We start from the raw sequence: 22,839 nt of genomic DNA, 5'->3' as shown, positions 1-22,839 counted from the left end.
GGAAGGAGAGAGGAGGGGGGAAGGAGAGAGGAGGGGGGAAGGAGAAAGGAGGGGGGGAAGGAGAGAGGAGGGGGAGGGGAGAGGGAGAATGAGAATGTATTAATCTCAAGCAGACTCCATGCTGTCAGTGCAGAGCCCAACTCGGGGCTCAATTTCACTAACTGTGAGGTCATGACCTGGGCTGCAATCAAGAGTCAGACATTTAACCCACTGAGCCACCCAAGCACCCCACATATCCCTTTATCCCTTTTATTTAAAAATTTTTTTAAAATTTTTAATTAATTTATTTTACTGCTTTATTTATTTCTGAAAGACAGAGACAGAGCGAGCGAGCGAGAGAGAGAGATAGCGAGCGCGTGCGCGCGCAAGTGAGGGAGGGTCAGAGAGAGGGAGACACAGAATCTGAAACAGGCTCCATGCTCTGAGCTGGCAGTCAGCACAGAGCCCGACGTGGGGCTCAAACCCACAAATTGTGAGATCATGACCTGAGGTGAAGTCGGACGCTTAATCAACTGAGCCACCCAGGCGCCCCTACACATACCCCTTTTAAAAGAAGAGGGTAAAGACAAGAAAATGAATGCTCAGACTCAGACCAGTAGCTACTTAAAGAGTTGAAGCAGGAGGAGAAGGAAAGAATCTGGCTGGGCAAGTAGAAGAAAAGCAGAAATGAGAACGAGGTACAGAGTAGCACCTCCTTTCAGGGCCAGCCAATCCCAGTGTCCAAAGGGGTGCTACATTTTTCAAGAAATGAAACAGACCCACATCAATTCTGGCTTTTTTCTTTCTTTTTTTTTTTTTTTTGGGGTAGAGTGTACACTCGTGATGGGGTGGGGCACAGAGAGAGGAGGAGAGAGAATCTTAAACAGGCTCCGTGTTTAAGGCCTGGGAGCCCGACCCATAACTGTGAGATCATGACCTGAGCCAAAATCAAGGGTTAGATGTTCAACCAACTGAGGCACCCAGGTGCCCCTAAATTTAAAGAAATTTCTACACCCAATGTGGAGCTCTAAGTCATGACCCCAAGATCAAGAGTTGCATGCTCTACCAACTGAGCCCGCTAGGTATCCTTTGAAATTCTTTTGCATCTCCGTTTTGCGCCTGATAGGAAGCCAGGGGGCAGAGACATCGGGGATAGTACATCTTAGTACTCCCTGAGATTCCTTTCCCAGAGGCCTCCATTTCACAGGCATCTAATTCCATGGCTCCAGGATGGGAACAAGGCATTTAAAAAGCAGAGATGGGTATATTTACTCCTCTAAGCTGATTATATTTTTTAGAAAAGCAGAAGTTATCTGCTGAGTGGCACAAACAGGCCACTTATGGTCATGGTTGTCCATAGGAGAAAGAAGTTTCTGACAAAAAATTGAACAAAATTGTCAAAATCAGTTTGAATACAATACTAAAAATGAGAGGCAGCCCAAGTGATGTGAATCTGGAGGAAGGACAGGGTGCCCCACCTGCCACTAGCTGGCTCCTTTGTATTCGATGGCAGGTCACTGGTTGGCGGCACCTCAGATTTTCCTTCCTTGGCCTCTGGAAGCTAAAACAACAAGATAGCAACGGCATTGTGCAGTTATTCCCCCCAACACTGAAAGGTAAAAATTTATCAGCACCCCTCTCTAGCAATTAGCAAAATGCTTTTCTGAATTCGTAACTTAAAAATGCTTAAGAAATAGCCTTTCCCTATGTTAAGCCAAAGGACAGAAATCTGAGACAGAAGTCATATGCTGTTATGCAAAAGCTGTTCACTACAAAACCAGAAGTAAAAACAAATTTTTTTTAAGCTTATTTACTTATTTTGAGGAAGAGTGAGAGCAGGGGAGGGGCTCAAAGAGAGAGAGAGAGAGAATCTGAGGGAGGCTTTATGCTGTCAGCACAGAGCGTGATATAGGGCTCTAACTCATGAACTGTGAGATCATGACCTGAGCCGACATCAACAGCCAGACACTCAACTGACTGAGCCACCCAGGCACCCCAGAAGTAAAAATTTTAAAAGAGCACCGTTTGAAGTCACAGACATAACAGAACTAGCCTACACTCATTAGGTCTGCTCTGGGGACACCAGCACTACAGAACAGAGTTACCACTGCCACCGCCACCGCCTTCTCCGTAAGAGACAAGCTCTCGCTTCTGTCTGGAAGGTAACACAGTGAGCAAGCAAAGGGAAAGAGGCTTTGGAGCTGGGCCCTTGACCAAACCCTGGCTCCGTCCCTCACCAGTTATGTGTGCTTGGTCAAGTCACCTCACCTCTTTGTGCCCCAGCTTCTTTTCTTGTAAAATGGGAACTCACACAGCTATACTGTTGGGCTGTAGTAAAGGTGAGGGCTAATGTACGTAAAGCATCTGCCATAGCACCTGCACATCAAACTATTCAAAAATGGTGGCTGTTAATTACTGTAAGACAGTATTATAAGCCCAAACTGACTTTCTTATGCTTGGCAAAAAAGGTTTTTTGAATAAATGAAAAATTTGCTTCTTTTTTAGCCCATGGAAAAATTACCTCTCTGGGTCGGTTACCTGTTTGGTCATGCTCTCTCTCTTACGCCAAAACCACCAGCGACCAGATTTCTTTGGCATCTTATCTTTGACCCAGGACTCGACTGTGGCCTGGAAACAATCAACTGGGGTCAGTCTAGTCATCTGTCAGTCACAAAACACCCAAGTGCTTTCTACCATCCACTCATAGGATGGTGCCTTATTATGGAATGTGAGCAATATTCTCTACACCTCCCCAACTCCTCCAGAGTTTGTAACACTGCTGACAGATGGACAGTCCTGTTTCGTGGCAGCACGGCTTTGTGGCAGTTCTGTGGTATGAGACCAGGTGGTCTGGCTGAGTAGGAGCAGGGGGCTGGTAAGTGGCCTGCTCTCATTTCTCTACCACTGGAAAACATGTTCTCATGAGTTACGAGGACCAACTGGGCTGATGGACAGATTTAGAACAAATCTCCGGGTTCTATAGAACAGGCTCATTAGCCACAATCTGATCCAATCACAGTAACATCACACTTCTGGTGGCCCCATCACCCTCTTCCTATTGCTTCTTTCCATATTAATGACAGGAATTCCTTTTCACGCATTCCATATTTAGCCAACAATTAATAAAATCTCTCAACTTTTATATGCAACCAGAAACCAGTATAAACATCTAATAAAAATGACAAAGATACGGCAGCCCCACAAATTTCCTAGATTTGGGGCATGAGATAATTTGAGAGGGTACATAAAACTCTTTGGATCTTTTATAATATTATGTTATAAAAAATTTTTTTTTGATGTTTATTTTTGGGAGAGAGAATGAGAGTGGGTGAGTGGCAGAGAAGAGAGGGAGACAAGAGAATCTAAAGCAGGCTTCACGCTGTCAGCGCAGAGCCTGATGTGGGGCTCTAAGTCATGAACTGTGAGATCATGACCTGAGCTGATGTCAGGTGCTTAACCAACTGAGCTACCCAGGTACCCCTATAATATTAATTTCAAATAAAACTGTGACTAGTATCTAGTTTAGAAATGTGCCCATATGGATTTTTCTAAATACCATATGCTCTAGCCACTTTTCTAAATATCATATGTTACAGATACTTAGAAAACAAATGGTGATCATCTTACCTTCGGCAGACTCTTCTGGAATACTTGCAAGCTAAGGATCATGGGAGCGGCCAAAGCCCAGTTATAGTAACTGTGAGAAATAAAAATTGTGCAAAGTCATTACACAGAGAAGGGAGAGCAAGAGAGAAGAGATGGAGGTAGAGAGGAAGGGACGGAGGAAGAGGAGAGGATGAGGGCACAGAAACAACATAAAAGTCCTTATTCTTTTCAACTAAGTGATGATCAAATTTTTTTTTTTTTTGGCCATATGAACGATCTTTGCTTTAAGCCAAACGTCTCTGAACAGAGAAATAGTAAAATCTATAAGACAGAATAACATTTCAATGCTTCGTTTAAAAAAAAAGGCTGAGGCTTCATTTTCATTTCAAAGTCACTGACCACTAGCTCATTTATATGTGATGGCATATTTTACAGCAAGAAAACTAGAATAGTTAAAAAGAGCACTTTGAAAAAAAGGCTCTGCAAGAGTACTTAACAATTACAAAAGCAGGAATATTTACCGGTTATATATCCGTATTACAAGGTTAGGATTGTCTATAAGTCCAGGGTTTTCTGCAAATTCATGATAAGTAATGATATGCTCCATGAATTTTTCTGCAACGTAAAATAATGATCCTCTGGTTAGCGATTATATAAATTTCTAAATGAGGTTATCACAATACTCTGCGTTGAAGGATCTAAAAGATGAGTCCTTAAAAAATCTTTTTTATATTCATCAAAAGCAAAATATCAAACTATTTTTTTAAAAAATCCAGGACAAGAAAGAACACTTCCTTTTTCTATCCTTCCTCTCTTCTACCCCTCCTCCCACAGTTAAAAAACAGAAGCGCCTGGGTGGCTCAGTCGGTTAAGTGTCCAACTTCTGTTCAGGTCATGATCTCTTGGTTCGTGAGTTCAAGCCCCTTGTCAGACTCTGTGCTGACAACTCAGAGCCTAGAGCCTGCTTCCAATTCTGTGTCTCCCTCTCTCTCTGCCCCTCCCCCGTTCATGCTGTCTCTCCGTCTCTATCAAAAATAAACAAACATTAAAAAATAAATAAAAATAAAAACAAAAAACCAAAAATGACACAGGAGAAAGGGATATGCCAGAGACTTTCAGGAAAACAGACTACAGATGTGGCCAGAGAGAGAGCAAGGAAGACACACACACACACGTGTGCACACACATTCTCTAGAATTAATGAAAACTATAGTTCCATTCTTAACAAAGATAAATGTTACTGGCAGGCCACTGCATACCTAGGAAATATTCATGGGATCTTACAGCTGTCAGGGCATGCTACATGAGGAAAAACAATCAAAACATTTTACAATTGCTTGGAGAAAAAAAAAAAACCCTAATAAATACACACCAGAATTTGGCTTAGAATTGGTCAAGAAATGAACCCCAAGTTCTTGAGAAATGAACGAGGATTCTGCACGAATTTGTGTGCTGTGTTCTGAACCCTGCACTCTAGCAGATCAAGGCTAACAGGGTAAGTTCTCACCAGTATTGTTCCTCTGGGTGACTGAAGATTATTTACTTTTACTTGCCATTTCTGCCTCTTCCCATAACAAACTCTACCTAAGTTACCCAGAATTTTAAGCGAATATTTTATGGTTTATAGAACTGTGCATTTTTCCATTCCACCTCCCAACTTGTATTTTTTAAAATGAAGACTTATGAGGATTAAGAGCTATTGACCATAACACACTCTTAATTTCTTGCAAAAAATAAAACAAATAGAATTAAGAGATCGAGAAGAGGCACCTTGTGACCTTAAAAGGAGAAAGATTCAGGAAAGAACAATTAAAATGCTCAGGGAGCAGGGAGAGAATACAAAAGAGGATACTACTATTTGTGGAAGGAAACTCTTTCCTTAGAGAAAAATCAATAAAGGGCCACCAACCAAACAGAAAATATTAACAAGAGTTTAGGTTACAAAGGAAGGTAAAAACCCAAAAGGCCAAAGAACTTGGGAAAGACCCACCCAAGGGCTCACCCCATCCTGGAGTCCTCTGAATTACCTTTAAGCTCCTTCCTTTCTATTGAGCAACTATACACTGCAGGGCCAAATCTCAAGACTGAGACAGAAAATAACCTCTTCTACTTTATGCCGGAAAGACTATTTCCTCAGTGGAGAATTAATTTTCCACCAACTTCAGCCCTACTCTCATATCTAAGGCCCAGTGCCTTCCAGGAAGGCAGCTGGGCCCCAGTTCACACACATTTCAACTTCACGGATGAGAATGTGGGACGCAGCCTGAGCTGACCCTGTCTGCTCCACAAACAAGGCAGCCTGAGAATTTTCCACCTCTTCATGTGAAATGAGAGCCTTCAAGGCACACTCGCTTATTCAAGCCATTTATATGTAAGGTCACCCCATATGAGGGGCTGACATTAAAGAGAGATACCTGTTACCTGCACGAGATCATTAAAGAATACCCTGAAGTGGCAGAACAGGAAATTTTCTATCACGTGATGACCAGGCTGCTTTCTCCAATGAAGACATGGGCGTGATTGCCCGGCGTACCTTTGGAAATTTCTCCATTCTCACTGAGACCCCCACAAAGAGAGAGGGTGACATCGGGCAAGTCCATGGCAGAATCTGAGAGGCACTCAGTGCCGCTATCTGCAGCTGCGCTTCCGACGGACTGTGGGGACTGGGAGCCAGAGAGCGTGTCAGACTCAGGCCACTGCCGGGAGCCAGGGTCCGATTCACTGCAAGCAGGGGATGGGGAGAAAAGGATTTGCCTTATTACAACTTCTTGTATTCCTGGCTTACTACAGTGTTCTCTGGGGCTTGAACCAAATAATACATCCCCTTCAAAAAAGAAGAGATTGACCTACAGACACAGCTTTTCTTGTAGTTTAGAATCATATCATAAATTAAAAATAACCTAACAACACTGATGACGAATTAACTGTGAATACAGTAAATAGATCACAAAAGTCACTACAGCCATTCACAGTAAGACAAACTTTTCAACTACAGCTTTTCTGATTTTAATTAAAGGAGTCAAAGAGTTATAACCACTTATTTACATTTCCATGATGAAAATGACAGAGTAATTAAGAAAAATCTAATGTTTGGGGGAAACCTTTGATCCTAACCTCCTAGAAAAAGCTGTGGTACTACACACATCCTGTAGAAAATTACTGTAGTTCAGGGTTGTCTTGGCTTTTCTAAATTCATCTGTTACTTCACAAAATAGAACAAAGAAATTAAGCAAGAGAAAATTCTCAGGATAGCAGACCTACCTTGAAAATATTTTGAGAAACAAACTAGAATAAACTATTGTTACACTAGTGGGGGTTAGGACTAAAAAGGTGAAGTTACTCAATATTTTCATTTTTCTGCATGGTCAGGCACAGAAGCCAGGTTTTAGAAGATGATCCTCAGGGAAACTGTAATGGAGCACAAATCTAAATGAAATGGTACCTTAAGTTTCTTATTCATGAATGTTTACTGCTCTACACCCTTTGAAAGGATATTTAATGTCACGTTGAGAAAATGTTCTAGAAGTTTCAAATTCTTTTATGTTATGCAAAAAGCCAGTCTACTTAATGTGATCCAGTGAAGTTTTAAGATATTTAGGGGGGAAAAAATCCTTCAAATTTGAGCAGCAGGTGGCAGTAGAATACAGACATGTCATAAATAGAAAGCAGTTTCCAAAGCTATTGTTTTGCATTTGAACCAACAAAAGATTTAGGTTTATGAGGGACGCCTGGGTGGCTCAGTCGGTTAAGTGTCTGACTTCAGCTCAGGTCATGATCTCCTGGTTAGGGGGTTTGAGCCCTGCGTTGGGCTCTGTGCTGACAGAGGCCGGAGCCTGTTTCAGATTCTGTGTCTCCCTCTCTCTCTGACCCTCCCTGCTCATGCAGTCTCTTTCTCTCAAAAATAAATAAAACATTAAAAAAATTTTTTAAAGATTTAGGTTCTGAAAATTTTCTTTCTTAGCTGCCATGCATACTCACACCACAATATTGAGATTAATTAGATCAACAGAATGTTCTCCCCGGAAATGGTGGAAAAGCCAATGCAAAGCAGCAGTTACACTGGAGTCGGGGGGCAGGGCTAACCCCCAGAGACAACACAAACAGAAGACTGTAATGTGCTTCCTCTTTCTCCTGGGCCCATGGCTAGGTCCCTTTATATGGGGCCACATGACCATGACCCAGTTTTTGGATGTGGACAGAAGGGGTGTGCTGTGCCCTTCCCAAGCCCGGCCCCTGAAAAATCCCCTGTGGGAGCCTCTCTCTTTTCCCAGTGGAGGCCCTAAGGGAATGGTGGAGCCGCAAGATGGAAGAAAGCTTGTGCTCCTGAGTCCCTGTGTGTAAGATGCCTCCCACCAAACACCAGCACTGGAACAGCACATGACCAAGAAATATATTTCCATTGTGGTAAGCCATCAAGGTCCTGCGTTTTGTCAGAGCAGCTAGGGTTATCCAAAGCAAAGTGACCTCTAAATAGATGGAGGAGGCCATCTGACTCAACATGTTGCCAATCCACACGAGTGATGTGGTTTATACTGAAGTTTAGCTATAATTACAAATACTGGATACTTAGTCAAGATGACAGGGATCAGGACAATTAACAAAACAAATAGAAGCATTAAAACAGAATCACTATCTTTTAAGTATTTATGAAATGTCTCTGGAAATAATTTGTTCAGTAGGGTTAGGAGGGAATAAACTAATGTGGTGAATAGGTGATGACCCTAGGCAGTCAAGTTGTAACAGAGCACAGTTAGGTTCTGTTGCATTAGTTACTCTTCTCATTTTTTATTTATTTATTTTTTAAATGTTTGATTTATTTCTGTGAAAGAGAGAGAGAGAGAGACAGACACAGAGAGACACAGACAGACAGCTTGAGCAGAGGAGGGTCAGAGAGAGAGGGAGATACAAAATCCGAAACAGGCTCCAGGCTCTGAGTTGGCTGTCAGCACAGAGCCCAACGCAAGGCTCGAACCCACAAACCTTAAGATCATGGCCTGACCCGAAGTTGGACGCTTAACCAACTGAGCCACACAGGCGCCCAGTCTCCTCATTTTAAATTGATTAATTATGCCCTGTTTTTTAAAGAGGAAACTAAGAACTCGATCTTCAGAACACTAATAAATAAAGGACTGGAAAATGTGAAAGAAAGTGATAATTCTAAGAGAGTTTACATTTTAACTTTCTTATTGAAAAAAAAACAAAAAAACAAAACCGGAGCACTTCCAGTTCTTTCTTAAAAACCCAACTATTCCTTTATGGAAAGAAGATATTTTGAGACAAATTTAGGGCATAGAGCTAGGAAGGTGTTTTAAGGACCTTCCAAAAATAACTATAAAAAATTTAAATATCTTTGTATCAACCCATCTTTCTATTTTAATTAAAAACACGTTTTTCAATAATTTATTTAGACATGCTTAATTATATGTGCCTATGGCTCAGTATTTCACACCATACTTTCCATGGGAAAAGTAAAATTTTTTTTTTTAAATGTTTTATTTATTTCTAGGAGAGAGAGAGAGACAGCGTGAGCAGGGGAGGGTCAGAGAGAGAGGGAGTCACAGACTGAAACAGGCTCCAGGCTCTGAGCTGGCAGTCAGCACAGAGCCCGACACGGGGCTCGAACCCACAAACCGCGAGATCATGACCTAAGCGAAAGTCGGACGCTTAACCGACTAAGCCACCCAGGCGCCCCGTAAATTGTTTTTTATAATCAAAGAGTCCTGTAATGGAATTTCCTTAAGGATGGAAATAAACTTAGGAAAACAGTACAAACACAGCATATCTGAGTTGTTAGTTATTCAAAAGGGGAAAAACTGTAAGGGGAGAAGGGTGACAAACCTAAGAGCTCTAGGGAGTGTACAAGCCAGCTGGAAATGGGGACTCACCGGCCCAGCCCAAGTTCAGAAAAGTTCAGCTGGGAGCTCATACTCACTGAAGGAGTGCAGACATTCTTTGTAAAATATTTTTTAATAAAGATATACTACCTTTAAAACACACAGTAAATGAAATAAGGCTAATCAATTTCCCCCAACATGTTGAGTTTGCATTAATGACTATAAAATTTGCTAATCTGAAGTCATAACCATTCGTATAACCTTACGTAGATTTAACCAGTGTACCTCTTCTCATTGTACTAAAAATTTCTTCATAAACAGGTAAATTATTAGTTTCATATCACTACAGTTCAAACACCACACAATTTCTGAATTTCCCAAAATCTGAAGTAATCATCTAACTTCGGTAAAAGTCATCATCACTTTGCTCCTTTTTCTCAGTGTTTTGCCCTAGAAATAGCCATTGTATTTCACAACTATTCACCCTTCAACATCTAAGAAATATACTACCTTTTAGGGAAATAGAGGGCTGCAACTTCAGGTTCTAGAGCCTTTAAGTCATCCAGGTAAATATCATCAGGTCCTTGGTGTTGGCTTCTCTTGTGGACACCTATTTTCAATAAGAAAAACACACTGGGGGTAAGAATTTAAATGATTCTTCATTTACAACTCTGCAAGACAACAAAGGTTTGCAAACAATAGGACTAATCATGATTCAACCTGCATTTTCTTTTTAAAGGTATCAAATAACGTTTTCACATGTGTTGGTTCTCAACCATCCATGCCAAAGGAGTAGAAATTGGTGTTACACACATAACAATTGCACAATAAACATATGATAAATTAAAAAAAATTTTTTTTAATGTTTGTTTATTTTTGATAGAGATACACCATGAGCGGGGAAGGAGCAGAGAGAGAGGGAGACATAGGATATGAAGTGGACTCCAGGTTCCAAGATGTCAAACTCACAAACTGTGAGATCATGACCTGAGCTGAAGTTGGACACTTAACCCACTGAGCCACCCAGGCACCTCAACTAACATTTTTAAGTTTAAAGTTTTAAAGTGGGAGGAGGGAGGGGAGGAGGGAGAGAGAGAGAAAGAACAAATGAACAAGAGCAAGGAAGGGGCAGAGAGAGAAGAGAATCCCAAGTAGGCTCCACACTGTCAGCATAGTGGCAGGCACGGGGCTCAAACCCACGAGCCATGAGATCATGACTGAGCCACCCAGGTGCCTCAACATATGCTTATTACTTCATTTGCTGTTACATGAATAATCCTAGCTCTTAAGTCATTTATATTTGATGATAACGTTTTCTTACAGTATGAATAAGCATGACCAAACTTAATGAAATTACTGGAATTGACAAAGTGGTCCTTATTCTAAAACCATGAGGGATGGGTTGCTAGAAGTCACGTGGTGCTCAAGTATCATTAAGAATTACCTTCTGATTGCAAAAGGACAAAAATTCCTTCCAATGAATAAATCTGGCAGAAAATACCTTAAACAAGTGATCACATTTAAAATCACTAACAGTGGGACATTATGAGATGCTCTATGAGTTCTTAATATATTCCATAATCTTCAACTCAAAAAATAAACAATGTTTAACCCAAATCTAATTAAGCCTCTAGGTCTGTGCTGTCCACTATAGTAAGTCACCAGTCGCACATGGATACTGAGCACTTAAGTGTCCTCGTCCAAAATGAGGTATATAAAATGTGTTAAAAGTTGTGTAAAACAAAGGGGGTGCTTGGGTGGCTCAGTCGGTTGAGCATCTGACTCCAGCTCAGGTCATGATCTCATGGTTCATGAGTTCTACTTCCATGCTAGGCTCTGTCCTGAAAGCTCAGAGTCTGGAGCCTCCTTCAGATCCTGTGTCTCCCTCTCTCTCTGCCCCTTCCTCACTCACGCCATCTTTCTCTCTCAAAAATAAACATTAAAATTTTTTAAATGTGTAAAATACACACCAGATTTCTAAGACTCACTATAAAAAATGTAAAATATCTCAATTTTTATACTGACTACATGTTAAAATTGTCATAGTTTGGGGCTTACTACCTCAGGATATATTACTAAACTTAATTTCATTCATTTATTTATTTAAACGTTTATTTATTTTGAGAGAGAGACAAGAACAAGTGGGGAAGGGGCAAGGGAAGAGGAAAAGAGGGAGAGAGGGACAGAGAATCCCAGGTGGGCTCTCTGCTGCCTGCACAGAGCCTGATGCAGGGCTCAAACTCACAAACTGTTAGTTCATGACCTGAGCTGAATTCAAGAGCTGGACGCTTAACTGACTGAGGATTTAAAATGACATATGCAGCTCACATTACATTTCTATTGGGCACTGTTGTTCTAGAGCTAACTTCCAGTTTAAGAAAATAGGTGGATGTCACCTTGAAAAAAACTATCAGATACATCCAGAACGTGAGAAAGCATGCAAGAGAACTGGGCGGACTCTGGCCAGCATCATGGCTGCAGATGGGAAAAAGGAGTGAGGGAGTATGTGGATGATGCTGTTCTAAATAAAAAAGGTTAATAACAAAAACCAAATACAACACGTAAACTTTGATGAGATCTTAGTTTGGAAGAAAAATAGCTAAAAAGCTTTCTTGGTACATTTGGGGAAACATGAATTGGAATTCTTCAAGATGACAATGGTCCTGTAGTTCTGCAGAGTGTGTGTGTATTCTTCAAAGATGTATCTTACAGTATTTAAAGGTGAAACGTCATAATGCCTTTGAACAGTTTTCAATTTAAAACAATAAAAAACTGTATCTGTGTGAGTGGAGAGACAGAGAAAGAGAGGAAGAAAGCAAATATGCAAACAACTACATAATAAAAAAAGCAGGGGAGGGGAGAATGAGGCCAACTGAATGGTGGAAACGGCTCAGTGTCCCTATCTCCATCTAGTCAGTTCCTATACTATGTGCTAGGAACAGGGTCATTATTTCCTCCAGTCACTCTGTGCTGGCAATAGGGGTTGTTATCTTCTAGACTAAAACAAAATATTCACCCTGAAAACCAGACTTTCCTCCCTAACATTTCTTAACGCAGAATACATGGTCTCTGGTTTCAAAAGTGCTGAGCTCTGAAAAGAGAAGGACACAAGTTAAGCAGGATCGTCACATTTGGCCACAAAAACACCTCACAGTCAAACTCTTTTAAGTAAATTATTTCTGAATGACTCTGAAGGTCCATACCTGTAGCACTTATTTTTTTAAGTCAGTTTGTGATTATTTAACCTTTTGTGGTCAAATTTTTTAAAAAGTGAAAACGGTATTTGGCTATTATTATGTGACAGTGGGTATTTTCCATTTTTAGATAAGGGTTTACTTCCATAAAAATAGGGTCAAGGCTGGTGTTCAGACAGGGAGTATGTTCTGGCTCTTACTGTACTAAGTATCAATGGACAACTTTATATTTTAAATAGTAAGAATGTTCTGATTTATTACACTTGTTTTCCAAAAGTGAGAAACAGCTGTTGAGCAGCCAAGAGTTGGACCCAATATTTTAACTATTTTAGAGGGAAATAATCAATGAAAAAAGAACACATACCAATAATTAGCATACATTTACTTATATCCCAGGTTACTGGGGAAAAAAGGACTTAATTTGGCCTCAACTAACCAGATGTTTTAGGTAAAAACAATTTTCTCTCATCCAACTTCCTCTTTTGAACATGTAATTTTTTAGGATTTCACTTCACTTTATTGACCGTGTTTTGTCAACAAAGTGGTTAATTTTACACATTAACTAATTTGAGCAAGCTCATTAATTTTTCCAATAACTGCTTCCCAAGGGCACACTGAATAGCAGCAATCAGGGGAGACTTGGAGGAAGTCAGAATCCTGCTCCAATGGAATCTGGAGTGCAGCGAGGAAGCCCTATTAAAGAAGTGATCCTAACAGTGTACGGGTAAGTTCTGCACCGGGAGTAGAAATACAAAGGCAGCCATCACGTATCATGTGAAACACTGAAATAATTTATCATCTAAATTTGCAGTACCTGATGCGAAATTACACAAATGATTACCTTTCTTCTTTGATGGTGAGTCTACTTTAGCTGCAGGTTTTGATTCTGAGGTAGACTCCACTAACGATGGATTAGGAAGGTGGTCTGCATCTAACGTAGATGAAATTTGAGGAGGCTCCAGGGGAGGTTCGAGAAGTTCTGCAGCGTCAGGTGCACTGCTCATCGGCTTACATGGGGCTCTGGGTTTGGGTTTCACTATGGTACAGACCGTTTCTCCCATGGAAGCATCTTTTTCAACTTCACTTATGAGGTTGTCCTCACTGGGAATTACCCGAAAGTGAGTATTTTCTGATGGTGTAATTGTAGCTGTCCTAGGGTGATGATCAGATCTCTCTCTTTTGGTGACCTAAAAAAAGTTGAATTATTTAAAAATTAAACTACTTTCAAAGGTATTTGTTAAAATCTATTTTTTAAGCTGGATGCAGGTAAATGTATTCATTTTTTTATAACATTCAATAAATATATTATTTTGTATGTGTGACATATTTCATAATTAAGAAGTTGGAAAAATTAACAACTGCATTTTGTTCAATATCATGATATTTACAAGAGTTCTATTCCTAACTGTTGTACTATGAAAAGTTAAACACTGGAGAAGACTTAGGAAATATGACAATTTTTAGATGCCAAAAGGAATAATATTCATTTTCAGGGAGAAAACTTGTGTGCTACATGAAAGGTTGAACTACCTCAAGGCTCTATTGAAACAGCGTAAAAGTGGGTAGTCAAGTATCAATGCAAATCACACATATAAGCAAAATATGTATTTTTTAAAAACTTAGAAGGACTCAACATTTTATCTCTCAAGTAATGTATCTTTCCAATTCTTCCATTATGAGCTGACAAAAGAGTTTTCATAATCAATTTCCTATTTACACCTTCAATGTGGAAATTCTAGTTTCCTTTAGGTACTTTTAATTTTTCCTTATTAAAATGTTAATTAACAATCAACATATTTACTAAATAGAAACATACAACATAATACTGGAATCCCTCTGTTGCAAACAACTGTGAAAAATAATAACTTTGGATTTCTTTATGTGGCCACATGAGGGCACTACCATCATTTATAGTCACATGCGCTGGCTCAGAAATCACTGCTCCCCCTTTACTCAAAGACAGAGACCTTACAGGTTCTTAACTGGACATACTCCACAGGCAAGTAAACATCAGTACCTTGGTGGACTCTGGGAACCCTCCCCATGTCCACTCCATGTGGGACTCAGATCTGAGCAGGCTCTCGGTAGGTTTCACCTCCAGCTCTGAATCGCTCTTAGGACACACTGCTGTTGGGGAATAGGGGCTGTAAACACAGCACAAAAAAAATGTGATGCCTTAAATTCAGGAACTTCTCTTGTTGAGCTCGACAGACTAAAGGAAATATAAGCTTGAATATATCAACTATATCCTGCCAGTATAAAGACTTTATTGAAGATATAAATTATTTCTTCCATTTGAGTTCTTTAATAATAATAAAAACAACACTAACCAGTATCTAATGAGGACTTGCTCCGTTCTCCGTAAACACTTTACATACATTATCCTTACTGATTCTCACAAGAAATCAATAACAAAGATAATTTTACAGGAGATGAAATGCACAGAAGTGATGGGTTAAATTAACATAATCATGAGAGAAACTGGATTTAAACACAAAACAAAATGTGACTGCACCTTTCTTCACATTATCCATAGTTACAGTTACTAGTTGACACTGTAAGATTAGCATTTAAGAATTGTCGAGGGCCAAATTCTATGAGGATTATATAGATCTACACTAACATTATGAGGGTTAAATCAGATCAAGTTTAGGAACAAAATATTGAGAGAAAAGGTCTATATATTCATGTTAAAAGTACATACAGATTCGGTTCTCTTATATTAAAGAAACAGGAAATATCATTACTGTCACATAACAGAAAACCTATTTAATATATCTTTTCTTAAACAAAGGGAGAATTTTTGAAAATACTTACTTGTCTAAAGGGGACCAGTCTCCATCAGATAAGGGGTAATGGTCCCCAGAATGGAAGAGCAAAGGCTCTTTATATTCATCTTCCTTTAAGGAAGCATTTGAAGATCCTCTGTGAGAGGAAAAAAACAAAATCAGGAACGATGATATTGTCAGCTTAAAAATATCTCCAAATCTACTAACACATTGTCTAAATGATACAAATGAAGACGACCAAATGATTAATAACTAATCAATCCTCTTAAAAGAAAAATATGAAGGAGAAGGGGAGATTCACTGATGCCACCACCTATTATATACTACTACCACCACTATTTAATTATGGAATAAAGAGAGGAAGGATAGAAAAGAAGATGTGATTAAAACTGATGTGACTGGGGACACCTGGGTGGCTCAGCTGGTTAAGTGTCCAACTCTTGAGTTCGGTTGAGGTCACACTCTCACAGTTTGTGAGTTCAAGCCCCAGGTCAGACTTTGTGCTGACAGTGTGGAGCCTGCCTGGGATTCATTCTCATTCTCTCTCTATCTCTCTCTCTCTCTCTGTGCCCTCCCTTGTTCTAAATAAATAAATTAATTAATTTAAAAAACTCTGAAAATGATGTGATTAACAATACTTGGGGTAACCAGGTGTCTCTGATTTAGGCTCAGGTCATGATCTTACTATGGATCCTCTATGGTCCCTTCTCTGTCCCTCCCCTGCTCGTGCTCCCTCTCAAAAACATAAACATTTAAAAAAAAAATTCCCTTTTATAGACCTTCAGGGTAATGGATTCAAAGGCTTCAAGAGGAATATTAAGGCTTTATGTAGATTTCATTTAATCCTTACAGATCTGAGGTAAGAATATCTTAATTTTTAATGTTTATTTCTTTTTGAGAGAGAGAGAGAAAATGGGGCAGGGGCAGAGAGAGAGGGAGACACAGAATAAAAAGCAGGCTCCAGGCTCCGAGTTGTCAGCACAGAGCCTGACGTGGAGTTCAAACTCACGAACTCCAAGATCATGACTTGAACCGAAGTTGGAGGCTTAACCTGAGCCACCCAGGCGCCCCAAGAATATCTTATTTTAGATATTAACTCATCAAGAATCCAGAGAAGTTTAGTAATTTGTCCAGAGTCACAGAGCTAGTAAGTAGCTGTATTCAAAATAGGTAAATCCTTGTTCTTTCACTATGCTCTCCTGTATATTACAGAAAATATAAGACAATTGAAAACAAGAGTTATGGTTCCAAAAATAAAAAATATCCTAAAAACGCTTAAAAACATGCAGAACTTATTTTTTCTGTTTGTTTGGACCAAGAATTACCTGAGAAGTTTTTCCTTATTTAGAATCTACATGACTCGGGGGATATGAGAACGATGACAGAAAAACATGATAAATGCTTTTAAGATTCATACCTAGACTTACAACTACAGTAGGATGAGAGCACCTGGGTGTGTCTCAGCTGGTGAAGCGTCTGACTCAATTTCAGCGCAGGTCATGATCTCACACCAGGCTCTATGCTGACAGCACACAGCCTGCTGGGGATTCTCACTCCCCCACCTCTCCCTTCTCTCACGCATGTGTGCATATTCTCGATCTTTACAGAAGGATGAACTAATGCTAATAGGGTTTTAATTCATTTACCCTTTGGTTTTTCTTGAATTTGCATAGTTAATGTAACTAACTTGCCATTTAATCTTGAAAACATCCCTCAGAAGCACAGTGGGCCCCAGTTTTTCATCTTTGGTTGGAAATTTATCACTTGTCCTGTCTACTTCACAGAGTCTATATGAGAATTATGTAGTGTATTATGCTGAGAGTTCAGAAAAGTATAAAGAAGAACTATACTTTCCCGTATGAGAGCTTCTTATAGAAAATTCTACATTCTACCAGGACAGATATTCTACGTAAAATGAGAATATCTGTGTTTACTTAATATGGTAGACTAAAAACAGAGGTAAAAATCAGTTCATTAATTTTTAATGTTACCTTTCTTCCTTTATATCTTTATTTAACATGCTCTGCTTTACTACTAACTCTGCCATGCAATAGTTTTTCCATATAGCTGTATCTTCCAATTTAAGGTTTTCCCAACTCTAATGTTTCTCTCAGAAGAATTAAACTATGGTATGATACCTCATCAAGGGGAGAAAAATCTATATTTGAAAAATATATCTAGGCAAAATTCTCTATTTCTGAAAAAAATGAGTATCAGGAGGGTGTTATTTTCAGTATTTTTAAAAATTAATTTTTTTTTCGAGAGAGAGTCTGAGTGGGGGAGAGGAGCAGAGGGAAAGGGAGAGGATCCCAATGAGGCTCTGCATTCTCAGCACAGAGCCTGACATGGAGCTCAATCTCACAAACCATGAGATCATGACCCGAGCCAAATGTTTAAACAACTGAGCTACCCTGGTGCCCCTTAAAAAATGAACATCAAATGGTAAAAACAAAAAGAGAGAATGTGATGCTTAGGAATCAGATGCTTATTTGACAAATTTGAAATAACAGTAGAGTTTGACACATCATGATTCATATGGTTTGAAAAGAACAATGTAAAAGCCACAGAAACTTATTTATTTGGCACATATTTCACTGTAGTATAAAGGTAAGTCAAGAAGAGATCAGAAAGCAAACTGGTATCAGTAAAATATCTCTGAGTGATAGAAAGATCAAGATCAGGCACCATTAAGAACTTACACCCCAGGGAAGACATGAAATGGTTTTCTCTGGGCATACCCTGACAAAAATTAAGCCCATTAGTTTAGACGATTACTTTAGGTGATGAAAAAGGTTGCTGATGTTGAGGTTCCCTCTGGTCCCATGATTCATTAACTAAGATAAGGCTTCTAAAAACTTGTGAATAAGCACTTTTCAAAATGGCACACGTGCCTGAGAACATTTAACAAGCTAGGAAGACCATGACAGAGGAACTTAAATACATGACATAAAGATAAAAGGGAATGTAGATACTGGAATATGAAGACAATAGTACACTGACTACATCTATGTCAAAATATAGGACAAATACATAAACACCGAACAACAGAGAATTTGCAGTAGGGTTAAACAGTTTAACCCTGAGTCAGGGTTGGGGATGTGGGAGGTTCAGTTGCCAAAGTTCATATTAAGTGTGTGAAGAAAGCACTTCAGCCTTTGCAGATGTATCTCAACATGGCTTCAAATTCAATACCATCTCATAAACTAATTAGCTTTTTCTATTTAAAAGCCAACAGAGGTTACATGATGTATATATAACTGTCAAAATTCACTTAATTGCATACTTAAGTTCCATGAATACAACAGTATATAAATTATTATCTCAGTTTTCTAAAAGCAGGGGAAAAAATCAATAGAAAGTTAAAATAAATGGTCTGCTTTATTTACGTGGGATAAATTAGAGGGACTAAATGAATATTTGTCTATTTAACTGGTGGCATTATGTAAGAGATAGATAGGGTTGCTAACCACCATGACCAAAGATCACTAACTCTATAAACTATATGTTTATCCTCAGCCTTAGCACAGTAGTGGTCAATACATTTCAGTGTGGCTAACGATCTCATTTTGATTTTGGATACAGGACATTTCCCATAAAAGATAACCTCGTAATAGGATTGAAAGGAGCACTGCAATGTTTCTCTGTCTACTGTGTCAGAAATCAAGGGAAGGAAAGGCAGGGAGGAGGTTGTAAGATTCCAGTCATCAGAGAAGAACATGGAGGGTTTTCTAGAAGCCAGTTATTGATCAGATGAAGTCCGGAGCCTCAGAGCAATAGATGTTGTTTATAAAAAGTCTTAGGCTCCCTCTACATAGCTTCCAGGTACAACTTGCAAACAAGTCTGCTTTGGTGGATTAAAAGAAGAGATTCCTTTCTGATGGTGTGGTCTTAATCCTCCATTTTTAATAGTGCTGGGTATTTTAAGTATTTGACCAATGGCATGTTTTGTACATCTGCACTCAAGATTGTGCCAGAGCACCATCCAATCTGAAAAGACTCTTCCCTTCAAAAGACTACTTAGCCTAGGTACAACATTTTTAATATATACACACACACTAACATACCTTTCCAACCTCTGGAAGGATAAACAAGGCTTCGGTGCTATATACAAGTCATCCTGAGGAAGGGAGAGACTCACTAGTACAATTTACACAAAGCTCTCTGTAGTTTAAGGCTCTCCAATTTTCACTAATGTGTTTCTTCTAGCTATGTAACAGCATAGGTTTAAAGGATGATTTCATCTTTCACCTGCTTCCTTCAAGGAGCCTCAATTAACCTTAATTCTATTATCCATGAAATTCTTGATAAGTAAAGAGAATGCTATTTAAAAAGAATGCTATTATCAAAAACCACTTTGAGGTATTTCTCTGGAAACAGAATTTCCTTCCCCTGAGGAGGGGAAGATATTTGAAAGCTGCAAATTTCCCTGCCCTATCTGATTTCTACATCGCACAACTGCAAAAGCAGTTGACTTCTTAATCTTTTTCTCCGATTCTTTAACCTGCTAAATATGCTGCTACTACTTTTGATCCTAAATATATCCTCCCCCAAATTACTTTAAAATCTAGATGCTGAGCTGGAAGGGCCTTGCAAACCATATACTTCAATTCTCTTATTTCGTAGATTAAGAAACAAAGGCCCAGAGTAATCAAGCATCTGCTATTCCACAATCAAAAACAGAAGAGGTCCAGTCTTCTACCTTTTAGCTTAGTGCTTATTTCAGTATACACCGGAACTGAATTCTCAGGACTGTTACATTTTGTCTTTTTTTTTTAAGTCCTAATTTCGGTTGGCTGCATAATTAAGGAGATCCTCTTTTAAGAAGATTTTAGGAAAGAGTTCTTCCAAGTGGCAGTATTTATGATCCACAGTAATCCAAAGAAAGAGCAAACTACCAAACTCCTGAAAATTATCATAAGGCACTACTTTACATGCATTCTGACATGCCTGCTTACCAAGCAAGCAAGGTTCTGGCTCAGAGAGAGAGAGAACTAACAACCATTAACTGTCAACCAAGTCAGTACTCTGACAGAAAGGCAGCCTTTTGCACAATCTAGAAAGTAAGGCATGCACTAATATATTTGCAATGCATTCACTTACAACATTAATTTTGTAAATTAATTCCTTTAGAATAATGACTCTTATGCACTCATCAGGAAACTCTGCATATGTTTTAGGAATGTTTTAACTTCCTAAATTGAGGTTGCAGGTTGTTCAAGAGTTCTAAACTTTGCTCAACTGTGTTATAACAAACGATACGAATCAATAAACTTTAAGGGCAAAAGTGTTACTTCAGTGTCCTTTCTGGTGGACCTTGGAAAAACTGTAGTTAAACTTTAGGGTTACTGTGGGCAACAACTTGTCCAATGCTCATCAAAATAAATCACCTAGCTGACACACATATGGCCCTCTCCAATGTCACAGCAATCACTGAGTAGAACAGGCGGAAGACCATCTTTTAAACATTGAAATCTTGAGGGGCGCCTGGGTGGCTCAGTCGGTTAAGCGTCCGACTCCGGCTCAGGTCATGATCTCACGGTTCCTGGGTTCGAGCCCCACGACGGGCTCTGTGCTGACAGCTCAGAGCCTGGAGCCTACTGCAGATTCTGTGTCTCCCTCTCTCTCTGACCCTCCCCTGCTCACACTGTCTCTCTTTCTCTCAGAAATAAATATTAAAAAAAATTTTTTTTTAAAAATGGAAATCTTGAACAAAAAATTACATGTTCTACCCCCTAACCTTCTAAACCCTAGGCAGTGCTGAATTAAAAATTGGCTTATTTGAGCTCTTCTATTGACCTGATAAATAGGAAGTAGTCAAGATTTCTCAAAACAAAACAAAAAAACCAAAACCGCACACAAAAGTCCTCCTTTCCTTTTCAACTTGCTGGGAATATTTTGATGATAAACTCAAAACAAAAACTCTAAGCTTCTCAGAAAACAGATGAGATATCAAGACTACTGAGTAGGGATATACACCAGATGTAGCCTAAGGGCCAAGTCACTAATTCAGATCTTCTTTGTGACTTAACAATTTATTTGGCTTTTGGAAACATATTGATGGAAAGACACACACTGCCAGTCTGCTTTAAGTGGTATGTTAATACCACAGCAGGATGTCTGATGGCAAATTTTATAGAATAGCAGAAAGGAAAAAAGAAAATCCTCTTATACCGATTCCACAATAGACGGTCATGGGGAAAAACAAGTCCAAACCTTACACTACAGATCCATGAAAGAAACAACAGCAACTCACTGGACCTGAGCTCTGCCCACAGCGTGTGTGCGTGCCTGGCACTTGCACAAAGAGCCCTACCTTGCTGACTGGGCCCCCTTGTCATCGTCAGAGCTCATTTCCACATCCACGGTATCTTCTGCAGCAGGGGAAGTGGTCTGGTCTTCCTTCTTACTGTCCTGTTTGCATTTCTTTCGCCTTCGTTTTTTCTTTTTCACAGAACTTGAAGTGAAAACTGTTTCTGTTTCCAAGATGTGGGAGATGTCTGAACTCTGAGATGGTCTTTCATTTCCACCAGATTTCACCAAAGGGGTATCAATATCTTTAAAGAACTGATCTTCAGTAGGAATTGGTGAAGTGGCAAGGTAGGCAGGAAGCTTTTCCTTAAAGAGAACACAGAGAAAGAAAAGTCCCTGACAAAGTGCACAATAAATCAAAGCAATAATGAACTCTTTGCATATCAAATTCATAGTGGTAGGAAGGATACATAGTCCCTACAGGTAAGAATGTCACACTGAACTAAGTCACTGCCCACTGCCCAGGTCTGCCCACCTGAACTAAGTGACTGAACTAAGTCACTGCCCACCTGAATAGGTCTTTACCCTGGTGCACACAGATAATTCATCTGGTCCACGTAACTGTATACATTTGAAGGAACCAATATACCAAGTCAGCGCACGCGCGCGCGCACACACACACACACACTGTAATTAAAGCACAGCCAATTAAATTTCCTGTAAAGGGGAGCTCAAAGCAGCAACAGCAGCATTCCAAGGAGGCAATATAAAGCCTCTGTCAAGAAATTTACAAAGAACAGTAACAGGATAAAGCAGAAGGCAGGGATCAGGAGCACCCTATCAGACAGGGGGCAGTATGACAGGTGAGTGAAATGAGGATCTTCGGTAAAATGTGTGTTTGCTAAATTAAATGAGGGTGGAAAAAGGTGATTAAAACAGACAATACCCTGTTAACAAATGAAATTGGTGGATTTTAAAATTGTAACGTTATTTAAAACATCCATTCAGGAATTCAAAAGAATAAGGCCCAACGGTTAGAAATAATTAAGCCCGTAATTGAACATCAAATACAAGATCAAAGTCTGGTGTTCACAAAATTAACTTCTTAGTCACTGGCTTCATCCCTTTGTATCATGCGGGAAATGGAAGAGATACAGATTAACCTCAAATAGAATAGTCAAGTTTTTT

General features: G+C 39.4%; 1 protein-coding gene across 1 annotated transcript in view; it reads right to left on the bottom strand.

Moving 5' to 3' along the window:
* The window catches only part of LPIN2 (lipin 2), a 90,770-nt gene that overhangs the window by 8,394 nt on the left and 59,537 nt on the right, over nt 1–22,839 (bottom strand). The window contains exons 4-13 of the mRNA XM_039243190.1: nt 21,716–22,017; nt 15,431–15,538; nt 14,631–14,757; nt 13,455–13,800; nt 9,930–10,029; nt 6,119–6,306; nt 4,107–4,200; nt 3,607–3,676; nt 2,518–2,607; nt 1,458–1,540 (exon numbers count right to left, since the gene is read on the bottom strand). Coding sequence (XP_039099121.1) covers nt 1,458–1,540; nt 2,518–2,607; nt 3,607–3,676; nt 4,107–4,200; nt 6,119–6,306; nt 9,930–10,029; nt 13,455–13,800; nt 14,631–14,757; nt 15,431–15,538; nt 21,716–22,017 — 1,508 coding nt within the window. The remainder of the gene's footprint in view (nt 1–1,457; nt 1,541–2,517; nt 2,608–3,606; nt 3,677–4,106; nt 4,201–6,118; nt 6,307–9,929; nt 10,030–13,454; nt 13,801–14,630; nt 14,758–15,430; nt 15,539–21,715; nt 22,018–22,839) is intronic.

Source organism: Hyaena hyaena, unplaced genomic scaffold (assembly GCF_003009895.1).
Source record: "Hyaena hyaena isolate Hyena2069 unplaced genomic scaffold, ASM300989v1 scaffold_222, whole genome shotgun sequence".
Lineage (NCBI taxonomy): Eukaryota > Metazoa > Chordata > Mammalia > Carnivora > Hyaenidae > Hyaena > Hyaena hyaena.
Note: the sequence above shows the minus strand (reverse complement) of the source record. Positions and strands in the feature narration are given on the sequence as shown.